Genomic DNA, 13,282 nt, shown 5'->3' with positions numbered 1-13,282 from the left:
AATAAAGAGAATAGCGGATGCATGACTCCCAACACAACAAAAGAACAACTGTGCGGATAAGCTCTTCCTATGTTGGAGGGCAACAAGCTGGCAAATAAGGCTGCTATTACTCATATTATCATCAAGCTTCAATAGATTAAAAAATAAATCAAATGCTGAAATATGGAGAGATGTACAGCAGAGGGAGTTGAATCTCAAGGAAGAAACCGTCTGATCATACACTAGAACCAGTGCAGCATGGGGGCTTCATTACTGGCAATGGCAACAGGAATCCCAGATCAAACAGAGAAAACGTTTGGACATATTTTCAGTACGTCAATATTTCACTTTGACATCCAAACATGATGCTCACAACATGTTAAACATAACATGCAATTATCCACAGTTGTGTTCAGGTTTTATACACATGTTGTACATATCCTCCCTGTCAATCAAAACCGGATACCACATCCAGACCAAAAGTCCTACCATTTTATAGACATGTTGACATAAAGCTGGCTGCCTCTCATTAGTATAATTTAGATTTTACTAACAACTGCAGACATCCATGAAAATGAAATATGGTGAAAATATAATGAGGACAGCTTGAAGCCATATGGATGACTACTGCATGCAGGGTAATGGCATTCTGAGTTGGAAATAATATTCAGACGAAAGCTGTCTATGTTATGAAATAATTTGTCAAATAATCAGTGAGGTATTCGGCCAAAAAAATGGGGCAACGACTAGATTTGATCATTTAGTAGCTTAATTGTAAGTATAAATGTAAATGTTCACTGATTCCAATTACCACATTTTTAAAGGAAAATATAATTTATTTTCTTAAATCTCGCCTCCTTTGAGAAACTTTTGGGATTACACTGATTTAAACGTAGCAGGACCTATTGTCTCTTTACTTATCTTGTCCTGTACATGTTGAAGTAATGTTTCAAAATAAAAGCCTAAGAATATCCCTGCTCTCTCACTTACTAAAATACTTGAAATGAAAACAAATGCTGTTTCAGCAGGATACTCACTTCAAAGCTAAACTAGCCAAATATAAATGTAATTCTTAAGTTTGTATTCCATACAAATGGAAAAAGGGCAGGATTTTGTTATTTAGTTTAGTGTTCTTCTTGTTTAGTGTGCTTTCTACTTGACTATTGCTCAATGTCAGAGTTCCAAAAATAGAGGTAGAAGAAGTTTAGACCCAGCTTTTTCTAAGGTTTGTGAGTAGGTTTCTCCATCACAGTAAATCTTGAGACAAAAGAAGCCAACCCAGACAGTAGCTCTTTAATGGATTCAACAGCTTAGCAGGACAGCTTAAAATCAGCGACAAATACGCAGACAGAGGATCCCCATAGAGTGAGAGAGAGAGTGAGAGAGAGAGAGAGAGGAGGGAGTGTGGAGGAGCTGCCATGACAAAGCTTACACACACACACACACACACACACACACACACACACACACACACACACACACACACACACACACACACACACACACACACACACACACACACACACACACACACACACACACACACACACACACACACACACACACACACACACACACACACACACACACACACACACACACACACACACACACACACACACACACACACACACACACACACACACACACACACACACACACACACACACACACACACACACACACACACACACACACACACACACACACACACACACACACACACACACACACACACACACACACACACACACACACACACACACACACACACGGTGTATTGATGATGGATTCCACATGTCTCCTGTACTTCCATCCTCCTTCTGTCCATCTGTTTGGATGGGGTTCACATTAAATCTCATCCTGTTTCTCTCTTCTCATTCTCGTCCTCCCTCTTTCTTATCATCAGCCTAAATACCACTGGCAGTCCGTTGGCTCCCTTGCTTAGTCTGTCTCTGTCTGCTCCACCCTCCAACACACACAAACACACAGCACAAACACACTCAAAATATTTATCCTGTTCATACTGGACAGTGACCATTGTGTAGCCTGTGACCGGATGTCCTCCTATGTGTTTGTGCTGTGTGTTTTCATATGTGTGCTTGTGTGTTGACAATTATTGATCATATCAAGGCTCCAATCAGGGTTACCAGTCCCTGTAAATTATCCAAATTGATCTCTCCAAGAGCCTGAGGGTGGATGGGAAGTTTTGCTTGAGTTTTTGCATAAGCATTCACACAGATGCAGAGTGAGCAGTTACATGAACATTTTCCACCAGCCAGTTGGTACAACATGACACAGAAAAATCTTCAACGCAGAGATAGTAATCCGAATTTTCTCATTTGAAATCAATAGCTCTGGGGGGAGAAATATGCATGCAAAAGGAGAGCATGGAAAAGGGAAATAGATGAAAGTGTGTGAGAAGGAGAGAGCAAGTGACGGTTTATTTTGAAGGGCACTGTTTCATCAGGAATTAGTCGACTATGAAACGAGAGACGGAAGAGCCAGGAGTGTGGAGATGATAAACGCTGAGAAGGAAAGACAAGGAATAGAGAAAGAGAAATGGAGGATAGAGGAGAAGGAGGGGGGGAGATAAGAAAGAATGGCAGGTGTTCTTCCAAGCCTCAGCTTTAATTGACAGAAATACTGTATGAGTGCTGGAGTGAAGTGACTCACAGGGTTTATGTGTGTGTAAGAGAGAAGGTGAAGGTGACTCCAGGGTTGTCATGTCTAAGCTGCTTCTCTAGACTGTATCCCTCCCCTCCCCCTTCAGCTGTGCAACCAGCCAATCAGGACACATGCAAACACACCAGGGTGCAAACATAGACACAACAGAGGGTGAGCAGTTAATTTGGATGCAGTGGGAAGCTTTCCCAGGTGTAAATATGGGACTGAAAAAGAATGTGCAAGCTCGACAAAAACCCATTCCCTCCGGAAACGCAAAAAGGGGGGAACATGTATTACAAGTCAACACACAAAACAGCTTTGAAATGAAAATAAACTGTCACTGCAGCTGTTAAACACAATGTAACTCAAAAGAAATTCAGAACACACACAAAGGGAATGCACACACATGCATGCACAATCCTCTTGTTTTGATAAACAGAGACAGTAGGGGTCTGTGACTGGCAGCCCCGGAGAGGCTGTCGTCTCGGAAAAGAGAGTACCAATGATAAGAGATGACAGCGTTTAATTCTCACCGAGAGAATGAGCAGAGACAGGCCGCAAGCAAGTGCAGACACAACACAGTCACAATGCAAGCACACAAGAACGCGCTGAGGTTTGAAACTTGCTGATTTTCAACCAGGTCCACCGGCAAATGAAAAGGTGGTCTACTGAGGATAGGCATTTACACAAATAAATGCTAAAATATGCAGCAAAAATCTGATGGCCTTAAAAAAAAAAAAAAGATTTAATGTGTGTCGTTAAACCTGCCAGCATGAGTTGAAAACAGGATTTCTGAAGAAGATTTGGAATGGAAAGGAAAGTGGACAGGGAAAAGAAAAGCCTCTTTTTAGGAGAAACAAACAAGCAGCTCAGAGGAGTGAAAACAACTTTTCTTCCTCATGAGGCATGCCTGAATGTCAACGACAGCTTTTCTGTTGCGGTTTGATTCAGAGATTCTGCAAAAAGACGAAGGAGGACGAGGAGAGCAGATGAAACGAAATGAGGGAGAACAAAATGAGATAAACAGTGACATTGAACAATGCTTGTTCTAATATGATGACTAAATTTAGTGTCGATACCAAAACGTTAATGGCAAACTATATGAGTTAGCAGTCCATGAATCTGGCCAGTTAATTTTCTCAACACATATTCATCATCAAACACATGTTGGATACAGACAATCCGTCATAATTTATTTATTTTTATTATTGTTTTTATTTACACTACTCAATGTTTTCCAGTCCATCAACATTAAGCAATCTCAGGCCGGAAAAGCTGAGTTATGTTAAACCAGCTAGCTCAGCAATGTACTGATATAGAAAGCATTCACACTAGAAGTTTTCAATCTGTTTTTGTCCACTTTTAAATTATACATTTTAATTTGTCTCTATTTTCTTGAAGCCCTTTCATAAACTCTATGATGTCAAATAGTTTTTGCTACAAATGATGCACTACTTTGACTTTTAAATGTATAGGACTGTAATTATCAGAGGAAAGGATGTCTATTACTGTAAAAACACTTTAGGAAAGTGACATCACATTTACTCAACTTGCAATTATGTTGACTGTTAATCTGTCCGAGGAGAGCTACAGTCCATGTATATCTGCCACCTACAACCCAAAGCCATTAGCAGTGCTACAAAGACACTGTGTGTAAAACATTAGAGTTACATATTCATGCACCACAGTTTCAGCCCTGCATGCTGCTGTTGCCGAATTTGGATTGAGTATAATGATCTTCTGTTTTGCTGCTGCTGCATCTACCATTGTTCCAGCTGGGCCGCTCATTTTCACTTTTGTCCAAAGCAGAAAATACTTTGATGAAGCAAACAACGTGAGGCAGTCACAGGCTTACAACAAAGATGACCCTGCCCGAAACAGAAACACAGTCAGACTCACTGCCGCATACAAATGTGTGTATACTTATTGCAGGCCCAGGGATATGATTTGCATTTAAGCTCATTAACATTCAAATGATGATTGTAACCTAAGGAAAATTTAAATACTGGCACAAATTAGAAGGAAGAACAGCAACAAATTACGAAACTGTAAAATCGGTCAAAAACATTTAGACATCCTCAAAGAGAAAGTTCCAAACCATCCCTTCATGATGATGAAAACAAAGGCACTGCACTACAGAGATATCAAATACACGTTTTTTTTTCACAATCAAACAAAAAACTAATCATGTTTTGGACCAAACTACAGTCACAAAATGCTAGCTGTCATGTGAAAATGTTGCTTGCACAGCTGTTGTTAAGCTTATTTCAGAAGCCAGTTTCGTAATTTCTTGCAGAAATGTGTCCTTTTTTCCTTAAACCATAAAAAAATGAAGGGAAATTTTTCTGAATCAAGCAAACAAGCAAAAACAAAGATAGTAACTTTGAAGGAAAAAGGATTTTCAACTGACAAAATGTGATGGTAATGAGGGACATTTTTCATTCTACTGCACATCCTTACTGATTACAAGTGGACCAGACTAGCGCTGTCTGTCTGCATCACCCACATCCGTCAGCATATTATAGCCCAGTTATTTGAATGGGATGAGTCTAAAGAATAAATACAATTATAATTTCCTCATGTTTCTAAATAAACCCCCTGAACTTTGACTGTCTAACTATTGCACCAGCTCCCCAGCCAACAATTGGACACTCATACATTATGCAGCAGGGAGCAAGTGGCTCATCAGGGATGCAGAGAGAAACATGGCTAAAGGGGAGAACGGCAAAGAGGAGGAGCCAGGGGTGAGGGCCGGGGTTGGGGGGAGAAGGTACAGGGGAGAGAGAAACGGCCATGGATGAGGAAGCACAGGGTCATTCACTGCTCTCCAGACAGAGGCAGAAAATGAGAGAAAAATGTGGAGTTCATGACTCAATGAGAATTGAGAGGACGGGCTGAGATTTATTGAGTGACAGGGAGGATGTAAACTGCTGTTATGGAGCGCTACTGGGCTCAAAGGATGGAGAGGCAAATAAACAATTAGTTATTTAGAGTTAGAGTTATTTGGAAGACATTTGTTTTCATTCTTTACCAAAAACAAATTCAACAAATCAGCCAATTATAAGGTAAAAGCCAAAACTGCATATTATTGTTAAGGCTAAGTATTTTACATTTTGACAAAAAGGTATTGATTTCATTCATTTCTCCTGCATGTTCCATGAGATTCTAGTGCATCGACTGGCTCGCCTGTCAGCATATGGAGCCAACGAAAATAAGTTTGTTCACAAGTTCTTGTTTGGGTCAAATCCCAGAGGCAGCTGTCTCCTTTTCTTTCTTTCTTGGCATCCTAACTCTGTGCAGGTCCTGGATTGGCTATAGGCCAGTGTGTTTTGTTGCTTTAACAGGTCATGGTGAGGTTTTTGCTAACCTCCGTGGGTCCTCCCCATATAACTGGGCCCCAGAAAGCTTTCCCCCTTATCCCCCATTATGGGCGACCTTGGCCCTACATTATCATATTTTTTTTAACCAGCCTGTTGTAGGTAACCAGAGCTCTGAATTTTCTGGATGAGTCTCCAAATTTCACTAAACATTGGGGTAAACCAGAGTTAACATTCTGATTACACCTACAATACTTTAAAAAAAAGCAGGGTTTCACTCCACAGTTATTGAGATAAGATGGTTGCAAAAGATTGCTGTTTGAGATAAATTCTTGATCAAAGGTCTTGTTGTCTGAGGTAGCAAAGTGTTTGGTATCACGGAGGAGGAAAGAGAAATGGCTAACAAAGAATGGAGGACAGAAGTCACAGTGGGACAAGAGACAGCCCATGTTTCAGGATACAAATTACAACCAGGATGTTTCCCGATGTGATAGGACACACACACACACACACACACACACACACACACACACACACACACACACACACACACACACACACACACACACACACACACACACACACACACACACACACACACACACACACACACACACACACACACACACACACACACACACACACACACACACACACACACACACACACACACACACACACACACACACACACACACACACACACACACACACACACACACACACACACACACACACACACACACACACACACACACACACACACACACACACCTCCTGCATTTGCTTCGTTGCATTGCTTGAAATATTAAACAGAAATGTCACAGTCTCTCCTCCTATCCATTGCTGCTCCTCTCCTCTCCTCTCCTCTCCTCTCCTCTCCTCTCCTCTTCTCTTCTCTTCTCTTCTCTTCTCTTCTCTTCTCTTCTCTTCTCTTCTCTTCTCTTCTCTTCTCTTCTCTTCTCTTCTCTTCTCTTCTCTTCTCTTCTCTTCTCTTCTCTTCTCTTCTCTTCTCTTCTCTTCTCTTCTCTTCTCTTCTCTTCTCTTCTCTTCTCTTCTCTTCTCTTCTCTTCCCTTCCCTTCCCTTCCCTTCCCTTCCCTTCCCTTCCCTTCCCTTCCCTTCCCTTCCCTTCCCTTCCGACAGCTTCTTCCGACAGCTTCCTGTTAATGAGTTTCATTTGAACAGGAGACCACAGACAGAAGTAAACACACACACACAAACACACACTGCAGGTAGCAGAGGCCTGCCAGAGCACATACAGGTATGACTTACTAGCCTTAACATCACTCTGGCTCCAGTACTGTATGGGGAGGAGCAGCTCTAATAAGGCCAAAGTTAGCTCGCTGTCTACTAAAATCTCAGGAGAACATGTCACCAAGGACATCATAATATTTGGACTCCAGTGGTAACACTACATTCACAATAAGCCTGATGAAGACCGGTCAAACTGCAGAGTTTGTTCACTTAACATTATCAATAACTTTCAGATGATACCAGAGACAGAGTTTGGAGTGAAATTCTCGTGATGAAAATGTTTTATGAAGCTTTTATTGAAAAAGTGACCTGCAAGCATACACAATTCAAAGTAGAGGATCTAGGTTACACTGGCTTGAAAGCAGATAGAGGCAGCTAGCCTTCAATTAACTTTAGAGATAACATGGCTGCTTAAGGAAAAGATATATACCCGAAGTACTGTAGCCATCTATTTCAGGATTGTGCATACTGGATCCAGTGTGAGGTACATGCAAACAACACATAGGGCTACATTTAGGTGCCCTCCTGAAGAATAATGAAGCTGTAGGTGACTGCATTTTCTTTTCAGCAGTAGGTTAAAAATAGACTTTGATCAGGTGAAAAGAGAGGCGGAGATCGCAATTATAAACCATTACTATAATAGGCTACCACTACACTGCTCACCTTAGGAACTGCACAAGTTACAAATTCACTTCTTCTGATTCTGACTGAAACAGAAATGATCAGTTGTAGTGGTATAGCTACTTGCAACAGAATGGTGATATTTCTTTAAAATAAATAATAAAATAAAACATATATAGGCTATAGATAAGGTTGGGGAAACCTCTAATCAGTCAAATCCAAACTCGTTTTTTCCATCATGTGCAGAAAATGCTCTGTCATTGAGTGGGCTTGTATGTCAAACCAGGGTCTGAACCTGGTCAGTCTACAAGAGGGACTATGCCTGCTGGCAAGAGCTCAACCACTCACAGGGTGCATCAAGGGCGTATAGTGGGCTCCTCTCTTTCTCACACACACATACTGTACACACAAACACACACAATGAAGCTAGTTATGATGCTTCTTTAAGCTGGATGTTGTGTCTGTCAGTAAAACTCACATCTCTGAATGGGTTCCAGGGTCTGTCCTTGTTGTACTGAGACACGGTGCTCAGCCATTTGTCGTTACTGTTACCGGAGACCGTCGTTTCTCTGCTTAGCAAGAGAGCCACGACAGGCAGCAGAAAGAAGAACATCTTCTACAAGCAAAGAAAAAAAAAAGAAAAACAGGGAGAGAAAGAAAAACACAGAGAATTATCAGACTAGTAAATATGTTCAAAGTAAGAAAAACAGATGTAGAGGAGAGGAGGGTGCAGTAAAGTGTCTAAAGGAGCGGACTGAAGTGAGAGTGTTCACTTTATAGAAGACATAACTCTTGTATTGTGACGCAATTTGATGTCAAAAAATGAAAATAAGAAGCAAAACGAACCAGTGTTTATAATTAAAGGAGGTGTGGGACACTCGTTGTCTCAATATAATCGCATTGTAAACATTAGAGAGTTGTCACCGCGGCAGATGGGGCACCGCGAAAACGATTAGCCCCGGTAGCTTTCCCTCCGCTAATTTAAAAAGCAATTAGCGGCGTACACACAATTGCAGCCCCCACAGAGCTTTGTCTCGGCTTTCGTTTGCTCCATTCTCGATCCTCAGCGCCGTGAAAGTCGACCAAACGCGCGGCAATACACTTTAATTTCCAGTTTATTGTTTCTTTGGTTAAAGAAAGAAAGAAAAAGAAAACAAACTGAGTGATTCACCTACCTTAGAGAGTTTGTTGGTGTCCAATACTGATTCCCGGGGGAAAATAAGTCCACAGCCCCGGGTACTCCGGTGGCACCCGACTGCTTGTAGGATTGACGGTTAAAAGAGGGGGAGCTGCGAGCACGAGCACACCGGCAGCTTTCTCCTCCTCCCCCTCGGTCATCACCAGACACCGCCTCCTCTCTCTCTCTCTCTCTCTCTCTCTCTCTCTCTCTCTCTCTATCACCGTGTCATTGATTTTCAGCGGGGTGTATTTTTTTTATGTTCACACTCCAGAGCCCGAGCGGGATTTGGGCGCCGTGTCAAAGCGCTGTTCCGGATGTACAGACACAAATTTCATTTTAGTCACGCGCCTCTGTAGTTGAATTCGAGCTCGTGTCCACCATAATAAATACAATTAAGACGCATAAAGCATAAAATGAACGCAGTATTGGTGTCTGATTGGCTTGTTCAGCTAGGGGGCATTGCGAGCTATTTCAGCACCATGGATAGAGTCAGGTCATGTACTGTATAACTATCTGCATAGAAATGATACGAAGAAAAAATGGGCCACATAACTGGGACGTTCATTTTAAGGGGGTTTGGGTGGGATGGCGGGTGATTTAGTGGAGGGGGGGGGGGGGGGGGGGGGGTATAAGGACATACGGGTAAATATTTAATCTGCGACTCTGCTTTGACTCTCTTCTGGCTTTTCTTGCTGTAGCACTCTTTACATTTTCTTTTTTTTCTCTGCATAATGTCTGTCTGGCTGTTCATAGAGTTCAGTCAAAAAAGATCGTATTTCATGCACGTTTGGGACAAAAGTGTGTACTCTCACTCCTCATCCTGTGTGATTCACTTAAAGTCTTTTTCAAGTATTAGGAAGTTAGGAGTTTGGTTTACTTTCTTATCTACCCCAATTTCACATAATGGTTTTCTTATCTAACTCTTCTGGCTGACATCACAATTCTCTTTTCTATTGTTTGCACAGTTGGAAAGTATTACCAGGATTTATTAAGATGGTAATAGTAGTCAAAAAGAACCTTTTGCAAATCTGTATTCAGCAAATCCTGCTACGTTGCAAAACTCCCTGCCCCTCTGAGGACGGTTTTGCTTCTGCCAAAAACAGTGTTTTGTATATTTAAGAAGCTATATTTTGACTTTACTATTTTAATGAGTCGGGATTATTGTGTCACATTAAGTTCAGTGCTGGTCAGCTTTCTCCCAAAGAAGCGTAATCCTTGAGGTTAAATGAAGCACTGCAGGTTAAAGAGCTGTTCAGGGTGCTGAAATGCTGCAAAGTTGGAAAACATCCATCACACTGGAGACCCAGTCAATTTTCTCATTCAACTGGACTTTTTATTTTAGTTCAATTGGTGATTGTATCCATTCTGTATTACTTAAATGACATGACTATTTGTAGAAAGAAGTTATGGTTAAGGATGCATTCATTGTAACATCTTACCTTGATGTTTTTATGTGTACAACATAAAACATACCTATTAGTTAGTTTTTGGTCGGAGTTCATTTACAGAAGCAGTTATTTCAGAGTTCATCAGTGTGATGCATAAAGACATAACAACATAAATGATTGAATCCTTACATATTGGTTGTTCACACAGTGTTTAGCATACTGCTTGTATGTCTTTTCATTATCTGCAGTTTGTTGTTGTGTTGGCACAGGATATCTCTGGCTTAGTGATTGTGAACAATAGTAATAGTTATTTATCTCTTCTTTTCAGACATTGAAAGTGTGACAGGATGAGGTAATACACTCTAAGGCCACTTGTGCACAGCATTTTGTGTATGGTCAACTTATGCCATGATGCAAAGGCAGGTATTTGATGACCTCTAGCTAAAATTGTTGCCACATGTATTTGTCAGTGTGCTGGCGGTTGACTAATCTGACTGATACTTCAAATATGCAATCTTTTGAATTGCACTAAACATAGTGCACTAAAACACTACTTAGCACAAATTGTATTCAAAATGAATAATTGAACATATTTGCCTCTGTGTCTGCCATCATCTACCCAAATAATGTCCTGCACAAAGAGATTAACAGTGCAATATTGAAAGTATGCAACTTTTTCACATCCAAACTCGGCAGCATTCTTCATCCAGTTATTGCAACATTTTTTAAAATAAAAAAAAGGAAAGAGGGAAAAAAGACCTTCAAAACAATAAACCCTCATTTTAGATGTTTTTAGGAGTGTTGCTTACATTAAAGTTTCATATCGAGTTCTGCTTTGTGTTTAAACTGCAATCTTTTACAACATTCTGCAATCTTTGGAAGAAGCTCTATTGTCTCATTAAAATCTTTTAATTGCAAGGCTTGAACTTTTTTATGCCACTGTTTATGAATAAGATCCATAATGGTGGTCAGCCATGACACTTGGCCGACAGTTGAGATAAAGTCTGACAGCCCATAACCTCTTATAAGGATAATGAGATATAAACCACTAATTATTAAAATTCATAATGCTGTTATGTTTACTGTTAAAAACACTTGTATTGTGTTCTAGTCATATAGAGCAGATGCCCTGAAATCCCAAGGTTACAAGAAATAGAAGTATACATTATACAGGCTCATGAGTCTCTCCTCTTTAAAAACATGTTTCTCACTTAATGGTGTGAAGCACTGTGTGAGTGGAGGAATAGGAAAGTCTAATAAGCAGCTTATGAGCTGAATGGTTATGAGACACTTGATTTTGACATTTAGAAGCTCATATGAGACATTTATATGCAGTATGTGTTAACAGTTATGTAGCCTGTGTTAAATGGCAGCTCTGACATTTTAAGTAAAGCCGGGGAAAGTTGGTACACTTTTCTAGGTCTTAGCAATGACATTGAGTACTTGTCCTACAGCTATAGCCACATGGCTTATTTACATTGACTTTCACATTTACTCTCTACAACTGGACCATTAACACCAGTTAACAAAGATTTGCTCCAAGGTGCTGTTGAGTTCCAACAGGATATCCTTAGTTGGGGATTTAGACGTTAGATGTGAGTTTAAAGTCTGTGTTACATTTACAAGTTGAGTTGAAAACTTTGCATTTTATATTTTGTTTTTTCCAAAATCCTAATAAAACTCATGTTAATCATGGATAAATATTAATAATGTGTTGGGGAAAAGACCAGTGCAAGACACATATCATTAGATAGCATTGTGATCCATTCACACAATGCAAACTCCAAAATGTTGGTCCATTTTAGTTGTAAATGTGTTTTTGTAATGGCTCAGTCAGAGACTCATCACTCTGTGAGTTCAAAGGATCCGATGTAGTCCAACTTCAGTCAGATTTGTCTCCCAGTTTGTCTCTAAATCCCAGCATCCACTGGGAGGGAAGATGAAGGATAGAAGCAGCTGTAGGTGATCCAATTCTGAACAAGAAAGATCAAAACATTTGAAACAACACATATGGGAGCAGTATCCCAGCAGTAAACTTAACGTCATACATCCCCCACATTGCAGCTGCAGCTGGTAGAATGAAAAGGGGGGGGAGTGAAGAGCGAGTGATGAAACAAGATAATATTTTTGTGGTTGTGTGTTTTAGACAAGTGTGGAAGAGACGAGGATGAGGACAGGGGGGAGGGGGGGGGGGGGGGGGGGGGGGGGGGGGGGTGTGTGTGCCAGAGATGTTTGAAAGTGAGCAGTGGGGTGTGATAGACTGTTTGTTAATGAGCTGTGTGTCTGTTACCTAACTTGAGCATGAGAACTTCTGTTCCACTTGAGTGGCTCTGCAGAAAAGCTGCCTTAGAAAAAGATCAGGATCATAATGATGATATATGCTGGTGCCATGTCCCACCGTGCAAGGTGCAAAGTGTTGCAAATTCAAAGCATTTCCATCACACAACAAGCCATATTTCTGTTCTGATCTCTCGGGGGCATTTGTAAATCCAATCATGTATCCGACGCTCCACATAAGATAAAAAGAGAAAGTCTGTAAGCATGAAACTCACCAGCAAATGGGATAAAAAGTATAAATAACCCTTTCAGTTTAATTGTTTGGTATGCTAGGTATGTAACATAATCAGCTCCTTATGGAGGACTTCAGCGACAGTATCCAGAATTTTGTTGTTGACTTGCCAAATTAAAGAACAAGACTGATTTAGCATCCATCTTTTTTAGGAAAACATCACTCTCAAGAGGCTTTGATACTTCCTCTGTCTTTGGGGCACCACGTTATTTATATGTCATCTTTTTTTAAAGCGAGAAGATGATTGGCTTTTTCTGTCTTTTCCACTAACATCTGTGTAAAAACCAGTCTTGTCATGATTTGAGAA

The 13,282-nt window shown here is 40.7% G+C and overlaps 1 protein-coding gene across 2 annotated transcripts in view; it reads right to left on the bottom strand.

The window, feature by feature from the left end:
• spock1 (SPARC (osteonectin), cwcv and kazal like domains proteoglycan 1) overlaps nt 1–9,170 on the bottom strand; it is a 100,588-nt gene extending 91,418 nt beyond the window's left edge. Inside the window, exons 1-2 of one of the 2 annotated variants that reach the window (XM_061048226.1) lie at nt 9,014–9,170; nt 8,317–8,451 (exon numbers count right to left, since the gene is read on the bottom strand). In XM_061048226.1, coding sequence (XP_060904209.1) covers nt 8,317–8,451 — 135 coding nt within the window. In that variant the 5' untranslated portion in view covers nt 9,014–9,170. Of the gene's footprint in view, nt 1–8,316; nt 8,455–9,013 lie in introns of both variants that reach the window. The other variant, XM_061048228.1, reaches the window with a different exon arrangement.
• Between the last annotated feature and the right edge of the window lie 4,112 nt (nt 9,171–13,282).

The sequence above is a fragment of the Labrus mixtus genome, chromosome 10 (assembly GCF_963584025.1).
Source record: "Labrus mixtus chromosome 10, fLabMix1.1, whole genome shotgun sequence".
NCBI classification, from domain to species: Eukaryota; Metazoa; Chordata; class Actinopteri; order Labriformes; family Labridae; genus Labrus; species Labrus mixtus.
Note: the sequence above shows the minus strand (reverse complement) of the source record. Positions and strands in the feature narration are given on the sequence as shown.